At 32.8% G+C, this 20,392-nt stretch overlaps 2 protein-coding genes across 2 annotated transcripts in view; one reads left to right on the top strand and one right to left on the bottom strand.

Moving 5' to 3' along the window:
- The window catches only part of LOC132745826 (kinesin heavy chain-like), a 36,256-nt gene extending 25,735 nt beyond the window's left edge, over positions 1–10,521 (bottom strand). The window contains 4 exon segments of the mRNA XM_060734812.1: positions 2,640–2,790; positions 3,409–3,523; positions 4,611–4,898; positions 10,367–10,521. Coding sequence (XP_060590795.1) covers positions 2,640–2,790; positions 3,409–3,523; positions 4,611–4,845 — 501 coding nt within the window. The 5' untranslated portion in view covers positions 4,846–4,898; positions 10,367–10,521.
- Positions 10,522–10,675: 154 nt separating this feature from the next.
- LOC132745825 (archaemetzincin-2-like) lies at positions 10,676–20,236 on the top strand. The gene is made up of 3 exons (XM_060734811.1): positions 10,676–10,786; positions 16,814–17,714; positions 18,141–20,236. The coding sequence occupies exons 2-3, from the start codon at positions 16,821–16,823 to the stop codon at positions 18,435–18,437; spliced, it is 1,191 nt and encodes a 396-aa protein (XP_060590794.1). The 5' UTR covers positions 10,676–10,786; positions 16,814–16,820; the 3' UTR covers positions 18,438–20,236.
- The last annotated feature ends 156 nt before the right edge of the window (positions 20,237–20,392 follow it).

The raw sequence follows: 20,392 nt of genomic DNA, 5'->3' as shown, positions 1-20,392 counted from the left end.
TAACTCCTTATACAATTTAATGGAAGTCAACCCGTAATTGCAGTAAGGTGACAACATCTTAACCAGTAGGCTCGGCTCAATCATCACAATGAAATAACAATATTTATTTTAAACAGTATATGATAATTATATAATCAAAATCTAAATAAATATATCAAAAGAATCACACACTGACTGATAGTTGTAGATGGGAATATCTGGCTCTTCAGAAACTGTTCAGCAGCAGCTCTGCCTAATAACAATCATAAACTGTTGATGCTAATATTCCTTGCCATAACACCAGCCTGTGTTTGATTCTGTTTCATGCATTTTTTATATTGATCATCATTAGTTCAAAAGGAAATTTCTAAAACTAAAATATTCATTTTAGCACAGTTTGCTAATAATAACTTATATTACACATTAATAAACTCATTTATAACTAGAACTATCGCTGAATACGATTCATACCCCCACCAATGTCCTTGACAGAAGACATCTTGGAAAGGTGGTTAAGGGAATAACTTAAGTGGCACAAATACATAAAAAGAAATTATCTCTGGTGAAAGAATGACTAATTATACAGGTAATGGTATAAATATATATTATCAAATCATGTTTGAAACAGTTACAAATAACCTTTCATTTTCCCAATGTACCAAACATTTTATAAGTCAATTTTTGACCTTCAAGTGTGGCCTTGACCTTAAGCTGGCACAAGGGTAAGATGGGTTCTGCACATGGCCCAGTTGGGGTGAACATTTGAGTAAAGTTTGAAGAAAATCCTAACATTAGTATAGAATTTATAGAGTGGACACAACATATTGTCTTGCATTGATTGTATGTAAATTTTAAGACTTAAAAAGGGGCATAACTTTGTCATAATGTAAAAAACAGAGTTATGAAACTTGACCTGAATATCTTATATGTGACACCTCATATATCTTTTAAGTTTTAAGCAAGTACCTGTGCTAGTTTCAGAAATATTCAAGTACATGTTAAAATTTAAGAACATTTTCTAAGTCAATTTTTGACCTTCAAGTGTGACCTTGACCTTTAGCCAGCACAAAGTGACATGGATTCTGCAAATTACCTTGTTGAGGTGAACATTTGAGTAAAGGTTCCATTAGTATAGGATTTATAGAGCGGACATGACATGTTGTCTAATATTTGATTGTATGTTAATTTGAAGACTTAAAAAGGGGCATAACTTTGTTAAAATGCAATACAGAGTTATGAAACTTGACCAGCATATCTTAATTGTGACACTTCATATATATTTTAAGTTTTAAGCAAATACATTTTCTAAATTCAGAAATATTCAATTAAATTTTAAAATTTAAGAATATTTTCTAAGTCAATTTTTGATCTTCGAGTGTGACCTTGACTTTAAGACGGCAAAAGGTTGACATGGGTTCTGCACATCCCCTTGTTGAGATGAACATTTGAGCCAAAATTGAAGAAAATCTTTCAATTAGTGTAGGACTTACAGAGCGGACACGACATACTGTCTAATATTACATTGTTTGATATTTGACTTTCAGTTGTGACATTGACTTTCAGTTGTGACATTGACCTTGAGCTGACACATGGGCAACATGGGTTCTGCACATCCCCTTGTTGAGGTGAACATTTGAGCAAATGTTGAAGAAAATCTTTCAATTAGTGAAGGACTTACAGAGCGGACACGACATACTGTCTAATATTTCATTGTTTGATATTTGACCTTCAAGTGTGACCTTGACCTTGAGCTGACACATGGGCAACATGGGTTCTGCACATCCCCTTGTCAAGGTGAACATTTGAGCCAAGTTTGAAGAAAATCTTTCTATAAGTGTAGGAGTTACAGAGCGGACACGACATACTGTCTAATATTTCATTGTTTGATATTTGACCTTCAAGTGTGACCTTGACCTGACACATGGGCAACATGGGTTCTGCACATCCCCTTGAAAATCCTTCAATTGGTATAGAATTTATAGAGCGGACACAAAAATGGAGACGGACTGACCGACGGACAGACGGACGGACGGACGGACGCGACAAAGCGAATCCATTATAGCACCCCCCACATTTTGTGGTGGGGGTATAATAATAGCAGATAACCATCCTATAAATCTACCAGCTAAAGTAGAACAGCAGACGGACCATAATAAGAATACAGCCCATTATTACAATGTACTAGTCTCAATACTTAAAATTGCCACGGCCTTCCAAGTCATAGTAAAAGCATGGTCTTTAAAGGGACTCACCTGAGGACTTTTACATGAAGGGACTGAAAATATTTTTACGAGAATTGTGTACCATTCAATGTAGCTCTAGACTAATAACATGTGAGCACATTTTCAAATCATTTCCTCTCTCAGTTTTTCCAGAATAATTACTTATCGTGCCAAATGTCAGACCAAACAATGAAAAGCGTTGCAAATCATTTCACTCAAGTGGACTTACGATCGCATAAAAATTTTGATTTCAATTTATGAGTACTGGTATACTGGTATCTTTTGCAGATTTTTCCATTTTAAATGCATCACTTGATCTATGTAAGAATTTCAAATTTTATGTTTTAGGCTTTCTGACCTCAGTGGAGAGCTCCTTTAAGATTATAATAAAAGCAATGGTCTGCAAGATTATAATAAGAGCAGTGGTATAGAATTTACCTTGGGAAATGGTGTTACATAAGACTGAGTTCTGGCCCCTGGATTAAGCAGATCATAGCCTACATCCTGGTAGATCTCTAGGTATGATATATGTATACTAAGATCTTCTGTTGTTCTCTTCTCTAATTCTTGATATATCATAGACAATGACCTGATAAATAAAGAAAAATGAAGTGTATACAGTAGTAATGTGTTTTAGGCAGATGAATAAACATTGTAACTTTCTAAGATGCTTGAACTGATCTGAGTACATTGTAGTAATACAGAACAAAGGGAATTGTCTTCATTTTGAAACAAATAACTATTATAAGTTTGTATTTAATTCTTTACTTCATTTGTTAAAAATACACATTTTGCAGCCTTAAAATTTGAACAGATATTCCTTGATGTTCTGCCTAATTTCACATTTTCTGTATCATAGCAAAAAATAACATGTTTTACATTTAACATAATTTTATGCATGCATGATAACTACCAAAAAACATTAAATCCTCACCAGCAATCTTTAGCATGTTAATTAAGTTTATTAAATGGACTTGTCCATCTTTCAATCTGGACAAAAATATCCATCATATCTTAGAAAAATTTCAAGACAAATGTACTGACTGAATAATGAACAGTGCAGACCACAATCAGACAGCATGGATGTGCTGGCTGATCTTGGTCTGCCCTTCTCGCACAGGTAAAATCTGTTGCCACAAGCTGACTATACAGCATTAAACAACATATATTTCCACATAGTTAGATTTAAAATAACAAGTATAAGTACCTGGGTTCAAGACCTCTAGAATGGTATGTTTTAGCACTTCCCTCGACTGTATATGTCTTCCCAGTACCAGTCTGACCATACGCAAATATTGTTCCATTATAACCACTCAAAAATGCTGAAAAACAAAGAGAGACCATATAATATGATAAAAGACAAATCACAACATTTTGGTATCAACACCTCTTTTTGCCCCATGGGTAATTTAATTTTGTTCGCCCCGCAATTTAGAGAATTGGCTAATGATGGCAATGTCACTTACAGTAAAAGCTCTGAATATGACAAGCTTTCTTTGCATTTTTTTTTAAAATTCCTAGGAGCCAAAGATTACCTTTTGAATTTTTTTCATAAAGTATGGATTTCTTTATATTTTAATTTCTACAAGAAATAAATTCTTTTATGATCAAAGTATTATAAAGTATATACAATTTTTGAACCATAGAAAGTCTAACAAAAGCAATAAATGAACAGATAATAACTCTGTAAAATTTAATGCCAAAGTTTTTGTGTTTTGATTTTCAGCCATGTATTAAGTCTCAAGATAACAATGTTATATTTTCAGTACTATTACAGGTACAACTTGCACACAAAACCTTAACAAGGATGTTTTCATGTTCAGAAGGGGGAATTACTTCAGTAAAATTCCATGCTATAGTTACTGGTCTTGTTTCAGGATACATGCAATTATGAACCTAAAGACACTGTGAAGTTGCATATGAATATCTTTTATAATAATTAATGAATAATGTTATACCTTAACCCTTACAAAATGATTCATTTGTTAATGTAAAAGTGATAACTTAATACTGGAAAACCCTACAATTCTTCGCATTGTCAATAAAAAATAGAAATTTTTTTGTTTGTTTTGGGTTTTACGTCACATCGACACAGTATTATGTCATATCGCGACGTTCCAACTTTACTGGTGGAGGAAGACCTCAGGTGCCCTTCTGTGCATTATTTCAGGCACGAACGGGTACCTGAGTAGAACCACCGACGTTCCATAAGCTAGCTGGATAGCTTCCTCACATGAAAGAATCCAAAGTCCCTTTCGGGATTCGAACCCACAGCAGTGAGGGGCAAGTGGTTTGAAGTCAACGACCTTAACCACTGACTCGGCTACGGACGCCCCTAAAAAATAGAAAAAACCAAAAACTACTATTTCACAAACTTTTTCAAATTACATCTAAAATATCTCTATTTACCATTGACTATATCCAAGGCAGCCACATCAAACACATTCTGCTGTGTGGCATCTTGCATGAAAATGTGGTCAAAGTTAAACTCATGATTCACAAATGACCTTGACCCTTTGTTGTTGGAATTAAAATCTTTAAGGACCTCAGGTACTCGTAGATAAATAGTTTTCTTCGAGGCTTCAAACTCTTCATATGTCTCGTTTGTTGGTTTGATTCGGCAAAATGTTTTGATGTTCGGCATTTTTTCAAGTTTACAAATACCACAAAGAGGACATAACTCTGCTAAGATTCAACCTGAAATTACAACAGAAAATGTGATAATTAATAAATATAAATTAAACATTATTGCCAGCAGCCAGATGTTCTAGATATGTTTCTTGCAACATTTTATTAGTTTTTTCCCTAGGTCGATATGCTACATGCTAAGTTGTATTAGCCTAACTGTCACCTGAGTACACAGCACTATCCCTACAGTTGGATACAGGCCATAATTATCATTTTTATTAATTATATTAAAGCTGCAAGCCTTCAGATAAGCCAAAATAGTTCAAGAAAATCTAACTTGAACAAAAATATACTAAGATCTTAAGAATAAAGTAAAAAGATTCAGCATTCAAGTAATAATTGACATGTTAAATGTGATAAATAACTGATTCTGCAGTATTTATCATCATATTTCTACTGCATAGGTCATGCAATAAGGGCTATTTTTGCATATTTTGGCCTCTTATTCAGGTAATTTATGTGGATTGTACATGTATGTGCTGCTGACATTTTTTGTTCACTTCATAATATTTTACTTTAAAATAAATTTTAAAATTTTCATGAAAATTAGCATGAATCTGGAGGTATGCTGTTTTTAATACTGAAATCTCTCAGAAATTACCTTTGAAAGGTAAAGCAGGTTCAAGTCCATTGAACAAGAATTTTTTATCTGTAAGTTGAAAAAATTTGTTCCATATATTGTCACTTTAGTGAAGTAACGGGTTAACTACTATTAAATCATATAAGGAGTCATTATGACAATAAAGTGATGATATGAGAATATTCTTGAAACAAGAAGAGTGTTACTTAAAGTAAGTTTTTTTCATTTAAACTTCTTTCAAACATCAAATTCTAAACCTAAGTTTGTAAACAAAGGCAATCTAATTCATAATTATAAAATTTAGACCAAAAAAAACCCAACAACAATATTTTACAAATATCTTTAAAATTTTCAATGCAGAATTATAAATCTATGAGCGTACCTTACACACAGTTAAACAGACATAAACATATCTGTGATATCCCTTCTATAAACCTGTCCGTCATTTGATAATGCCAATTATCTCAATCATTGGCACATCTTAGATACTATTGTACTTATTTAATAGATTGTTCTTTGGGCATAAATGTATTGATTTTTTCTAGCATGTACAAAATATTGATTGATACAAAGACTTGAAACACTTTATTCCGACAATTAGAATAAATTCATAAAAGGTGTTGTATATATAACGAAATATTCAAACACTAACGGCAAGTTTTAATTGTTTGGGAAAACGTCATTCAAACTAAAGGAAAGTTAAGTTTCATTGTCCAACATAGTGTTTAATGACTCTCAAAGCAAGAATTTATTACCAAACTCTTTATATTTATTTTTCAATTTAAAGTGTCTTCTTAAGTTCAATAGATAGTTATTCCGGTCTTATTTTAAGAATTGGTCTGATTTTTTTAAGAGTCAAAACATAACTAGAAGGAACTTATGCTTATGCAATTTTAAGAAAATCAACATTTTTTTACATGAAAGCATTAAATTTTTAATGAGAACTTTTTTAGAATTTGCAGGATGCAAGTTATGTTTTTTTTACAATTTCTGTTACCATAACAACCAAAATTTTTCAATGATAAAAACAACAATATGCCATGAAATTAATAAATCTCCATGAGGTCCACAATCTGTATGTAACCAAGTATCATCAATATTAAGCTTTTTTAGCACTTTTTGAGTTACTGCTGAATTGCAAAGCCAATTGCTTTGAATGGGCAGAATGACAGACAGACAGGTTGATTGAAAAATTAAAATGATGAGAACATAATTTCCATATGGCCCTTAATATAAACCTAGCTTTTATACTTTTTGAGCACCTACAGGATGCTGATTAGAATGACAGACAGACAGATGGAAGGACAGGTGAAACAAATTAAAGTGATAAGCATAACCACCAAATGGTCCACTATCATCTATGAGCTAATCATCATTAATTCATCCATGATCTATCCATACACTACATGTAAGTACCAACAACCTAGCTTTTGTTCTCTTTGAGTTCAGGCAGAGTCCATATTTCATTTGATTGGCAGACAGACAAAAAGACAGCCTTTAATATTGTACATGTAGTTGGATGTAAAGTCTGTTCATGAGAGAACAAGCATGGAAAGAGCATAATATCTCATAATCTCTCATGAATTTACTTGTATTGAAATCAATGACCTTGCAGGACTGATCAAGTAGGGGCAACTCAGAACCAGAAATTTATTGAGATAAGATGTAAAACAACACTGAAATTAGGTAGAGAAAACTCTACAGCAAAACAGTACTGAGATGAATTAGGAGCAACTATGGAACAGAAAAACACTAACTTAGATGAAGAAGGAACAACTAAGGAACAGAAAAACACTAACTTAGATGAAGAAGAAACAACTAAGGAACAGAAAAACACTAACTTAGATGAAAAAGAAACAACTAAGGAACAGAAAAACACTAACTTAGATGAAGAAGGAACAACTAAGGAACAGAAAAACACTAACTTAGATGACGAAGGAACTATTAAGGAACAGAACAACACTAACTTAGATGAAGAAGGAACACTAAGGAACAGAAAAAACACTAACTTAGATGAAGAAGGAACAACAACTAAGGAACAGAAAAACACTAACTTAGATGAAGAAGGAACTACTAAGGAACAGAACAATACTTGAGACAACTCAACTCAACTATTTCTTTCATAATTAAAAACCTCCGGCCCAAAATATATATCTAACAATAAAAACAGCATTATAAATCAGCGGTTTTTTCTCTACTTTGGGAAAAGTGCCGGTACCAGACTGATTGGGAAAAAATGTGTTATTTTGACTTAAATTGGGAAAATTTATTTTATGCATTTTTCAGCTACAAATAAGATTAGTCATCATGAATAAGATAGCTAAAAGCTTCCACTATCCAGGTATAACTATTGAGTGGTGATTTATATGAATATGTTGAATTTAAATGATTTTAGAGAAATCACTTGGCCTTGTGGGAATTTTGACCAGCCATTTTGGGAATTTAAAACATTAGAAATTTGGAATTTTAATGTCTATTTTCTATTGGGAACAGTACCCTTTTAGGGTAGTAGTTATATACAGAAAAAAACACTGTAAATGGTTATGTCAATACATGTACATGTATATTAGTAATATTTATATGTCATTATCTACTAACTTTTAATACATTCAATTAGATGATAGACATAATAATTATGTAGATCACTTTCAAAGAGTTTTGTCATTCCAATTTGATAACAAATTATAGAAGTTTTCTATGCTAGTCCCAGAATTATACAGGCTTAATAGATATAAATATCTAACATTGATATATATTTACAACAAATTGGAAAAATGCATGATATTCACTGTCTATGCATTTCTCTTGTAAGCAAGACAAAGAAGGGGTAACTAAGAAACGGAACAACAATGAGTAAGGGCAACTCAGTAACAAAACAACACTGTTTGATTGGGTTTACATCACACTGACAAATTATAGGTCATATGGCGATGTTCCAGCTTTTCTGGTGGAGGAAGATCTCAGGGGCCCTAATCCATGCATTATTTCAGTCACAAACGGGCACCTGAGTAGAACCACTGATATTTCGTAAGCTAGCTGGATACTTTCCTCAAATGAAAGAATCCAAAGTCCCTGTAGGGATTCGAACCCACAGCGATGAGGGGCAGGGCCGGCAAAATCTGATTTATCCGTTTTTATGTGAAGCATTTTTTAACTTGTCCGTATGATATTTACATAGTTTATTCTTGAAAATTTTCACTTGTCCGCACAGGCTGTGGGACAACCTGGGCAATACAGACAATTGATTTTGCTGGCCCTGAGGGGCAGGTGATTTGAAGTCAATGACCTTAACAACTCGGCCACAGACGTCTCCAAAACAACACTGACATGAAGTAGGAGTATCATTTTATTTTTAGAAAAAGATACTATTTGTGATTTTTCCTATGGCACATTGACAATATGATCAGCCAAAAGAATTAAGCCTTCCTTTTTGGAGAAGTTCACCTATGACTTGATAACACTGCCCATCAAGCAGTTGATTCTATTAATAAGTCCAATATCTTTGTAATATTTTTACTCATTGGCTTGGGACTATCAAGTTACTGAACAGAATGATGAATCTTCTAGTTGATCTTTACATCAAATATAGATTTCCTCAGACTGCAAGTACTTTTACTTAATCCCTCATAGCATTGTACTATGACATGCCATCTCACAATAATGAGAGGTGAAGTGTTTACTGATTTTGGGGGTGAAGTGTCTTGAGTGGTGAAGTGTCTCCAAATTTGAGGAGTGAAGTGTCTGGGGGTGAAGAGTCTTGGGTAAAGTGTCTTGCTCCCTTAAAAATAGGGATAGGGTATTTTTAGGGCTATCTGGAGTATACATAACCAACCAGGTGTATACATGAGGTTCATTTCATTTTCTTAACTGTAGTATATACAAGTTTTACTTCTGAAATACACATATTGAATATGGTTTCAAAGTATGGTCTCCCCACACCAAAACTCAAATAGATCAAATTGAAAATGTCCAAAGAAGAGCAGCCCGAAGGATAAAGCTAGACTATGGTCAGACCTCTAGCATCACTGACATGCTTCACTCCCTAAACCGTCGAAAACTGGTCTGGTTGCTATCCCTATAGAAGAATATTTGACACCCCTGTCCCGAATATCACACCATGGCCATCCCTTCGAAAACTGGAACTCAGACGTATAGATGCTAGGTTATCCCTTCTCTATAAGATTCACCATGGTCTGGTTGCTAGCCCTTTAGAAGAATATTTGACACCCCTGTCCCGAATATCACACCATGGCCATCCCTTATGTTATAGGTTATTCAAAGCAACTTCAGACTATTATAAATTCTCATTTTTTCCTATGACGGTATACCACTGGAACCACCTATCCCCTATTAGAAACAGACTTATTAAAAATTCATGCACAGGTACCCAGCTAAGTGTTGGGATAGTGTAAAAAAGTAATTCTAGAAAAAAATATATATATACAGTATTATATATATTTTTTTTCTAGAATAACTTGTTTACACTATCCCAACAATTTGATGGGTCCCTGTGTAGCCCAACAAATCTTGCGCTTTAGGGCTTTTTATTATACAATGTATAAACGATGGTCGCCCTTCGCAAAGACAGACATCTATGAAATTTCAGATTATAAAATCGCTCTGTCTTGCAGTGGAAATATTGAGACTATGTCCCTGTGCATTAATCAGGTAACTTAATTTAAACTTTTCAAGTTCCTGTAGTCAGTAGAATGACATTAGTCGGTATGGATGTATTTCATTAAAATCAAGCAAAAAGATATGATATCAACTGAATCAAGGTTGTTTCTTTAGTACATTTAACATAGTACACACATAATGATAAACTGATAAATTGTGTTACAAGAGAAATAGATACAGACAAGCACCTGTTTTAAGAACTAACGCACAGTAATATTACCTTTACTTTGCGAGCATTGATAATTAATTTCCAATTCAAGTCTCACAAGATAGATGAAAATGCACTTATATTATTGCAAATGATAATTGTGACCAACATTTCAAACATGACCCAAACATGTTTACATTTTCCGCCATATTGTATCCAAGTTGTTTAATCTGACGAAAATAATTTTTAGATTTTCATTAAAAATTTTGATTTCTTACTTCTTTAGATAATTTAAGTTATTCTGAAACTTCTTAAATGTTTTATGATAAATATAGGATATTCCATAAGGCAAGAAAAAATAAACAATTAAAAATGTTTTCCAGGCTTCAAAAATAATTTCGTCCAAAATTAGAAGACGCTTCAACAACAACAACAACAACAACCAAAAATACTTGACAATCAGGAAATCTAGATAAAGAGTGGATTTTAAAGGTTTTCACTAGTATTTTTAACTTGACATCATAATTTCTAATTACTCTGATGTTTCCTATTATGATTAGAACTTGTATAAAAGCTTGAAATGTTTGTTATACTCTGATAGCTTTCCTTTAAATTAATTTTTTATAGGCTGGTATACTGGTGCCTCATATTTCCGTGGTACTTAACTGTTTAACACAGACAACAAAAGTTAAGCGGATAAAATTCTGGAAAACAAAGTGAATATTGTAGGATAGACATGTCAATTGCATCATAGTTTATTCCATTTAATGTTTGCATGTAAGCAATTATGTATACAACATTGTAATTAACACCCATCTGCAGCCTAGTGAGTAAATTTGTGTTCTCATATTTCCAAGGCAATTACATTTTAACAGTTTCAAAAGCAAAACCAATAGTAAACTTTATTTATTTGTACACCTATACCTAGGCTCATCTGTAAGGGGCGATTTTCTCTTTGGCATTTATCAAATACCTCAATGGTTCTTTAAGAAAGAAGATTTTTTTAAAAGGTATGAAATCTAAAAGAAAAATGGTGAAATATTAAATAACTTTGCTCTTAATCTGAATAAAATAATTTTTTTTTTAGTTCTATATGTTGCATTTCGATAAAAATACAATGAAATAGTAAAAGTAAAACTACTGGCAGGTTCATTAAGTCTAGGAGGCACTTTAAACTGTTTAAGCCATATACCTTGGAAATATGGGTACCTTGGAAATATGAGGCACCAGTATAAAGCCCTGGTCTAGTGTAGCTGGATGTTATCTACACTCTGACATCTTTCCTTTTATATATATACCTTGGATCCAAGTTATCTATGTCCCTTGTTAGGCTTGATGCAAATCAATTCGGCCGCACATCAACATATTGGTCCAACAGGACATTTTCACCCAATATTGCCTGATTGTGGTGGCACGAAAGCTCAGTTGGTAATACCACTGACTGTCATCCTGAGGTCGGTAGACAGACGTTTCACTATTTCACTCCCTTTTTATACCAACATTTTTCTAAGACTAAAATAAAAATAATTTATTTATATATCAGATTGAATATTATTTTAATTTGTTATATAAACAAATCTTATAATGGAGAAGTTTCTGTTTCCAAGACTTTTGTTTTAATTGGATGTTATCTAAAAACTATTTAATGGTCCAATAAACAACTGATTAGTAAACTGTTGATGCTAAAGTGTAGTGTTAATAATAATATACAACTGATTTAATGGTGATGTCAAACTGTTAGTTGTTGGTCTCAGCGTTTATACAACTAATTAGGTGATGAGATTACTGTTAAAACCACAATTACATACGTTTGTTTAATGGCTACTGTTTAATAAATTGATAAAGAAATAATCCAAAAGAATAATTAATTTTATACACATCTTTTGAGACTTACATGAAATAACTGTTAACAAATATTTAAATTTTATATTAATATATGATTGATTTGTTTTATCATTTTAACTATTTTTTTTTCATAAAAATAATTGATATCAAGTTAATGACATTATTTCCATGTGAATTATTTTTTATGAAAGTACTAATGAAAATATTATTCTCAAGGATGAGCATTGTATAGTTTATATTATAGTTTATATAAGTATGAATTCTTTTTTAACAATTGTGTGTTTTATTTGAATAATCAAACATATCTTTAATATTCACCTATTAAACCATTTTTCAATGCAACAAAAATAAAAAAATGTATATTACAAAACTTTAATTGCTTATCTACAACAGTAAAACATACATCAATACATAATCAATCCTGATATGGCTCTTGAAAAATGGAAATAAGTTTGTTAACTTTCCTAAAAAATATCTTAAAAAAATGGGAGTGAAACGTCCATACAATTGACAAATTGGGAGTGAAACGTCCAACTGTGAACCGTCTTGGGAGTGAAACGTCTCAATAGAGAAATGTCTTGGGAGTGAAATGTCTGACATTCCTGAGGTCCCAGGTTCGATCATGGTTAACACTCTTGGGATTTTTTTAAAGACATTTTGAGTGTCTCACCTACCTGATATGTACTGGTAATTGAGAAATCCAGGTTATCCTCGCATGTATAAATGCTAAACACTGGGCATGTAAAGGAACCAATTAGAGGTCTATTCAATAAGAGCTAGGGACTGGTTCCTGGATTCTATTGTGTACAGTCATGTCTTAGTCCCCACAATTGGTTTGACATTACCAGGCAGGGGCCCAAATGAGGCCCCATTCCCTTTCCTAAATAGCCACTTTTTTCACAAAGAAAAAAAAAGAAAAGAAAAAAAAAAAAGAACAAAAAAAAACAAAACAGCAGCTCAAAAAATCAAACATTAAATTTTTAAGAATTTTTTTTTTAAACATAACCGTTTTTACTTGGTTTTTTTTGCCCCTGTCATTATCAGTTTCCATTCATTATCTTGGCACCAATTGCACAAATTTGACATATATATCATAAGAAATTACAGGTCAAGTCCGAATTTTGCTATGGTCTGATGATTTTTGACAGATTTATGCCCCTTGAAGAATTTTTTTCAGTTTCCATTTATAATCTCCCCATCAGTTGTATGTATTCAACTCAAATTTGACATATGAAAATGTCAAAGGAATGGACAGGTTAAGTTCAATTTGGTCTTTGTTACGAATGATTTTTGGCAGAGTAATGCCCCTTTAACTTTGAAAAAAAATGTTTTCAGTTCAATATCTACCCAGCAGTTAACTGTTGTTCACATTCAATTCAGATTTAAAATATGGATATGTCATGAGAATTTGTAGGTCAAGTCTGAGAAAAAATGTGAATTTTTCAGTTTCCAATCATTATCTCCCAAACAGTTGTACACATTCAACTCAAATTTAAGATATGGATATGCCATAGGAATATGCAGATCAAGTTCAATTTGGCAATGGTTTGATGATTTCTGACAGAGTTATCCCTCTTGAAATAAATACGAAATTTAGGTCCCGTTCATTATCTTCCGAACAGTTGTACACATTCAATTCAAATTTTCAACTCAAATTTGACATACAGATACAGCTTAGAAATAAGCAGGTAAAGTTTGAATGTGGTCGTGGGTCGATGATTTTAGACAAAGTTATCTCTCTTGAACGTTGGAAAAAATTTGAAAATTTCATTTTCCGCACTGACTTTTGTAGAAATGTGTGTGTAAGGTTGAAATGGCACATGCAGGTTTTTAAACCAGACAATACAAGTCAAGACCGAATTTGGTTTTGGTCCAATGATTGTTGACAGAGTTATCCTTCTTGAACTTAGAAAATTATGATTTTTTTTTTCTGCTTTAACTTTTGTAGAAATTATGTCTGAGGTTAACATCCATGTGCTGGTATTTTACCAGAAAATACAGGTCAAGTTCTAATTTGGTCATGGTCAGATGTTCTTTGACAGTTATCCCCCTTGAACTGGGAAAAGATTTAAAAGTTCCCAATTTCTAATCATTATCTCCAGTAGCGTAGCCGGGCATACGCCAGTACGCCGTAGGCGTACTAAACGAAAATGAATTTCAAAAAATCAAAAAGTCTTAAATGTTGAAAACAGTTGTCCAAATCAGTACCCTAACCCGTGTTAGGCATCGCCGTGAGTTTTGACGGAGAAAAAAGGATTTGCTGACAAAAAAAATTGTTATTAAGCGATTTAAATAGTGTATCGGTATTTTTGTTGCAAGTGTAGAACAGCTAGTACTATTTTAAGTAAGACAGTGTCATGCGTATTGACTTTATAGTATCTTATCGTCGAATCATATTGTATTCCGAATGTTGTTTACATATAAGAAGTTATACTAGCGGGAAAATTCAAATGGCGTCCCAATGTAAAACGTCCGAAGAACATGAGCCTTCTTACGTAGACTACACCGTTTTAAACGATGGACAGAAAGTCACTTTATTAAAGTCAGATTGGCCCGATGTCAATAAATATGCATTTAAATCGAGGTAAGTTTATGCAGATCAAGAAATTTAAAGTAGGTAAAATAATGCAATTTGTCATTAAATCTTATCAAATGTATTTTTTCTATCAAATTACATCAACTATTATTCTATTTTATTTTTTTAACTAGATCTATAATAAAACTGAAATAAAGAGTCATTTTTAAACGTTGTATAGGGCGTACGGACTTTACCAGGGAAACGAGTCATTAGTGAGGAAGTGGGTTAAATGGTGGACAGACAGGGCACTTGAGTTGGACCGTCCACAAGCTCCTGATACACTTCTAGGAACATTACCACTGGCTAATGAGCAGTACTATCCCAAAGTCCGTTGTTGTTTGTTAGTACTGCTCACTATGCCAGTGTCTAACTATCATTCAGCACCATGAAGAGATCTACCATGACTAGAGAACGGCTGTTTGGACTTGGCCTAATGAATATTTACAGAGACATGAAAATTTACTCTGAGTATATAGTTGATAAATTTGCTGCAAGAAAACAACAACACCTTGCATTTGTCTTCAGAGAAAAACCATCTCGGCATAGATATCATCATGAAATTTATCACCGTGGCGATTTTGCGACTCCGCAAAAATGTTATTGCACTGGCATAATTATATTTTGACAAGACATCATTTGCGTTACATAAACATAACGCTAAGACGCGCTAAATGTTAGAGTTATACTATAGGCGCTTCAATGAAAAATGTTTCTTTATCACTTCAAACGGTCTTTGTTTTATTGTTTATTTGTTTATTACTAAATTTATTGAACGAGTTGAATAAAATGATATTATGCTCACCAGAGGCTCACAAAATATCATTTTATTCAACTCGCTAAATAAATTCAGTATTAAACTTATACACTCTTTCAATATCTTTTATTAGTAAGATAAGAAGGGAATTAAATATATTGTCAAATGTCTCCAGATTGCGTTATTTTGCATCTATAAATTCAAATTTTCTCGGGGGAAGACCCCCGAACCCCCTACCATTTACAAAGGGAGGGGGCCACCACCCCCCTTAACCCGTCAGAGGCTCACATAATATTACATTTTATTCAACTCATTTAATAAATTAGTATTAAACTTACACTCTTTCAATATCCACTATTTATTAGATAAGAAGGGAATTAAATATATTGTCAAATGTCTCAACCCCCTACCATTTACAAAGGGAGGGGGCCACCACCCCCCTTAACCCGTCAGAGGCTCACATAATATTACATTTTATTCAACTCATTTAATAAATTAGTATTAAACTTACACTCTTTCAATATCCACTATTTATTAGATAAGAAGGGAATTAAATATATTGTCAAATGTCTCAAGATTGCGTTATTTTGCATCTATAAATCCGAATTTCCTCGGGGGAAGACCCCCGAACCCCCGTACCATTTACCAAAGGAGGGGGCCATCTTCTCCCTTAACACGCAAGAGGCTCACATAATATATAATTTTATTCAACTCATTTAATAAATTTAGTATTAAACTTACACTCTTTCAATATCCACTATTTTATTAGAAAAGAAGGGAATTAAATATATTGTCAAATGTCTCCAGATTGCGTTATTTTGCATCTATAGATCCGAATTTTCTCGGGGGAAGACCCCCGAACCCCCTACCATTTACAAAGGGAGGGGGCCACCCCTCCCTTAACCCACCCCAAGGCGTATAATTACTTTTGGCTGCGCTACGCCACTGATCTCGGCTACAAATATGCAATATGCAAAAGGTTAACACTGAATAGTTTCAGGGCCTTAAACTTTGTATAAAATCGGAATGTGTTAACATTGAATAGTTTAAGGGCCTTGAACTTAGAATGAAAAAAATGTTTTGGCTGCATGCAGGGGCATTCATGGCATGATTACACATTTGTAGTTTTCAAGTTGTTCCATTACATATACAATCATGTATTATCACTTTTATAGTGTTGTTTTGTTTCCTTCCTTTATGATGGTTCTACTCACTCAGGTAGACAATATTTCATGCACTAGTGCTGTGACAAGTTATATAAATCTTATCTTATATCCCATGCATCACTTACTAGTTATATTTCTTATTTTATCTTGAATATCTTCATTGATTTATATTTCAGATAAGTAATGGGAAGTGCGTTCTCCCTACCTCATACACATAGACTTCTGATAGGGGATTTGTCCACATTACCGGAACAGGAACAAAAGCTCTTTAACCTCAGCAAGTATGTGCTTGATCTGAAAAATGAAAAAATTGGAACAGTTTCTCCAGATCTTAGTATAAAAATTGTAGCACTTGATGAGAAAAAATCTGATGAAATTGAGCAAAAGAAATGTGCCGAAAGTCATGTGACCATAAATAGTGTAGATGTGTCTTGTAATGCAATTGACCTTGAGACTTCAGATAATGAGAATCTCAACGATGTTATAAGTTTATTTTACTTGCTAGTCACTAATAAACCTTATTATTTTTCTCAGACATTCTCCCAATGGAAATCCTTTACAGATTTTAGTATTCTGCTTCCATTAATGTGCTGTCAGGGAGAGAAAAGAAAAATTTATATACAGCCTGTTGACAGTTTTCCAAGTTTTATAACAGAAGCTGAATTTAACATAAACAGTTATGGCGGTTCTTTTGATTTCTTTGGATTACTGAAAGCAATGATGGATATATATTTTGAAGGAATGACTGTTAATTTATTACCAAATATAGATGTTATGCAATCAAAATGGAAGATAAAAAGTAGACTTCATCATAAAACTCAAAAGAAACAGTATTTTGTGCAGGATTTTTATAAGAGTTTACAAAAGAGTATGCCATCTGATGGTAGATGCATTATGGGTATATCATGGACAGATTTGTACCCAACTGAAAAGTTAAATTTTGTGTTAGGTGAAGCCAACTATGGTACGATGTCGGGTATTTTCTGTTTCGGACGATATGAACCAAAGTTTTATGATCCCGATACACATAGAGACATCACAGAAATAAACGGAAAACTTATGTGGAGAATATTAAAGGTTAAGTAAATTTTCATTTCCTATTGTATTATATCTCATTATGCGTAATATAAAAATTCCCACAGTGTTTCCCGATCTCTACTATTTTTGAAAGTATATGAAGGAGTTGCAATAATTAGATTATTACTGTTTTAAAATATTATGTATTATATTGGAGTTAAAAGTTAAGAATTGATACAAGTATATTATTACTATTTCATAATATTATGTATTGTATGGGAGATTATGTTTTGTTCTATGGTCTGTATCTGAATGCCAATACATTTTCCTTTTTAAAGTACATGTAGTGTCCATTTGTTGTCTTGCGCCCTGTTTCATTTCTTGGAGTCATAACATTGTTAACTGCCTTTCATATGGTAATGACTGATTAACAAGCAGCATAAATATATAATCTTTTTTTTATAATCTTTTTTTTTCTTTTTCCAGGTACTTACCCATGAAACATGTCATTTGTTTGGCCTTCAACACTGCTGGTATTTTCAGTGTGCGATGAACGAGAGTAATAGCATGCAGGAAGCAGCCTCACAGCCGATATTCTTGTGTCCCGTCTGCTTACGTAAACTTCAACATACCTGTGGTTTTGATGTTTTGTCAAGATACAAAAAAATGCTACCATTTTTAAGAGATATTAGTGAGATTTACCCAATACCAGAGTTTCTTCATTCTGTGAAATGGTTGAAAAAATGCATTGAATTTATAGAATCAAGTGCCAATGTAACATAGGACTTGATCATGATTAAAGCTCCATAAGGTAGAAACAATACCAGTTTATTAGATCTGGCTTTGGTATTTAGCCGTGAATCACATTCAGCCATATTTAAATAATGGTTTTGAGCTCTGATAAACTTTAATTAGTGTTCATTCTGTAACTGACAAAATGCAAGTATATTACTATTACATGTACAATGTATTTTAAAAACTAAACAGTCACATTGTTTTATATACTCTAATGGTCTAGAGAGTTTTAACTCAAAGTTATTTAACATGCATGAATTATGTGATAAAAGAGGATAGAATGTCATCTAACAAAATATTCAGCTGCTATTTTTAGATATAGCAAATATTTTGAGCATGCACTACCTGTTACATTAGAAATTGATGGTACTTTAAGATGATTCTTATTTCTTAAGATGAAAACAATATTCTAACCATTACATACAGTGCAGGGGCGTCCATGGTCAAGCGGTTATGGTCGTTGACTTCAAACCACTTGCCTCTCACCACTGTAGGTCAAAATGAGGCAAGTGTCGTCAGATTCTATATGTGAAAAAGCTATCCAGCTAGCTTACGAAATACTGATGGTTCTACTCAGATGCCCTTTTGTGCCTAAGGGGCACCTGCAGTTTTCCTCCATTCGTAAAGCTGGAAAGTTGCCATATGACCAATACATGTACTGTGTTTGTAAAACCCAACCGAAAACAACAACAACAACAAAAAACCAGAAAAACAACATACAGTGCAATATAGATTTATATCCTTTATGAACATGTATTGTAGGCCTTAGTATTGTCAGTAGGGATTAGAATCATGTAAAATGTAAGTTATTTGGGGGAAGGCCTTTAAGTACATGTATTCATTATTGTAGGCCTAAGTATTGGAGGGATAAGAATCATGACAAATGTAAATTTATTCAGAAGTCCAAGTGCTGGAGATAGCTGACAGTAAATCACATACCAAATACCTCTATTATGCTTGATTTTTGTCTAGAATCTTGAATATGTTCATGTTAGGAAATCATCCTGCTAGCTGGCTTAAGATAGTTCAAGCATAAGAAATTTCTAGTCAGAAATCAAAGTTTGTCTTTTTTTCAGTTTGATGATCATGTATTGATATGACTTTGTACTCTTTTATTTGTGACATTCTTAGTAATACATTCCTGTATCAATTTCGATAATTTTAAATATTTTAACATAGATTTTTAAATGCGTCTTTGTATTAAATACAATGTACCACTATGAATTTGACTTTATTTGTGCATATTTTATATCTGAAATTGTCATTAGCTGGTCTTTTTTGAAGAAGCAGTCTTTTGTTGTTTGTTCCTCACTAAGACTTGGCCAAGTTTGCCCAAAAGGGAGAGCATTTGATAAGTAATCCAGAGGTTGCTAGTTCAAGCCTTAAGCAGGGGTGTAAAAAACGAACTAATTTAAAAAATAAAATAGAATGTAAGCCAGTGTGATTGGAGTTAACTGTTTCTAGGTGTGCATGATATATCTAATGCCATTATAATACCATTCTAAGAGCTAGTTAAACTCAACGGGTATAAAATCAACACAAAGGCTTAATGTAAGAGATTGACAACTTCTGAAGATATCTGGGCCATATTTCATTTTCAGTAATTGAGGACATTTTAGGTATGAAAAAATCAGGGTTTTATTTCAATAACATTTAAAGTTAAACATTTGTTTGTAGTGTTATTATAAGTGTGTATACGACATTCAAGTATGTTAAAGTGATCTTTTACGAAACTGTAAATTCACCGGGATTAATGTCTTTTTAAATGTAGTTCCTTTAAAATAACGTGCTTAACATTGAAGGCATGTACAAATAAAGTTGAATAAAAAAAGTTCTTATTTCCTTCAACACTTAAACAATTTTGAAAATAAAACTAATGCACTCTGAACATTCTATGTAGGTGCATATTAAAATAGATTGTTAAAACAACAATTTTTAGCCTG

The sequence above is a fragment of the Ruditapes philippinarum genome, unplaced genomic scaffold (assembly GCF_026571515.1).
Source record: "Ruditapes philippinarum isolate M1 unplaced genomic scaffold, ASM2657151v2 ctg1517_1_1_1_1, whole genome shotgun sequence".
Classification (NCBI taxonomy): domain Eukaryota; kingdom Metazoa; phylum Mollusca; class Bivalvia; order Venerida; family Veneridae; genus Ruditapes; species Ruditapes philippinarum.
Note: the sequence above shows the minus strand (reverse complement) of the source record. Positions and strands in the feature narration are given on the sequence as shown.

Excerpts from the sequence above, each read along its gene's own strand:
- LOC132745825 (XM_060734811.1), top strand. The coding sequence starts at position 16,821 with ATGGGAAGTGCGTTCTCCCTACCTCATACACATAGACTTCTGATAGGG. Across the intron at positions 17,715-18,140 it reads TTATGTGGAGAATATTAAAG|GTACTTACCCATGAAACATG; the intron begins GTTAAGTAAATT and ends TTCTTTTTCCAG.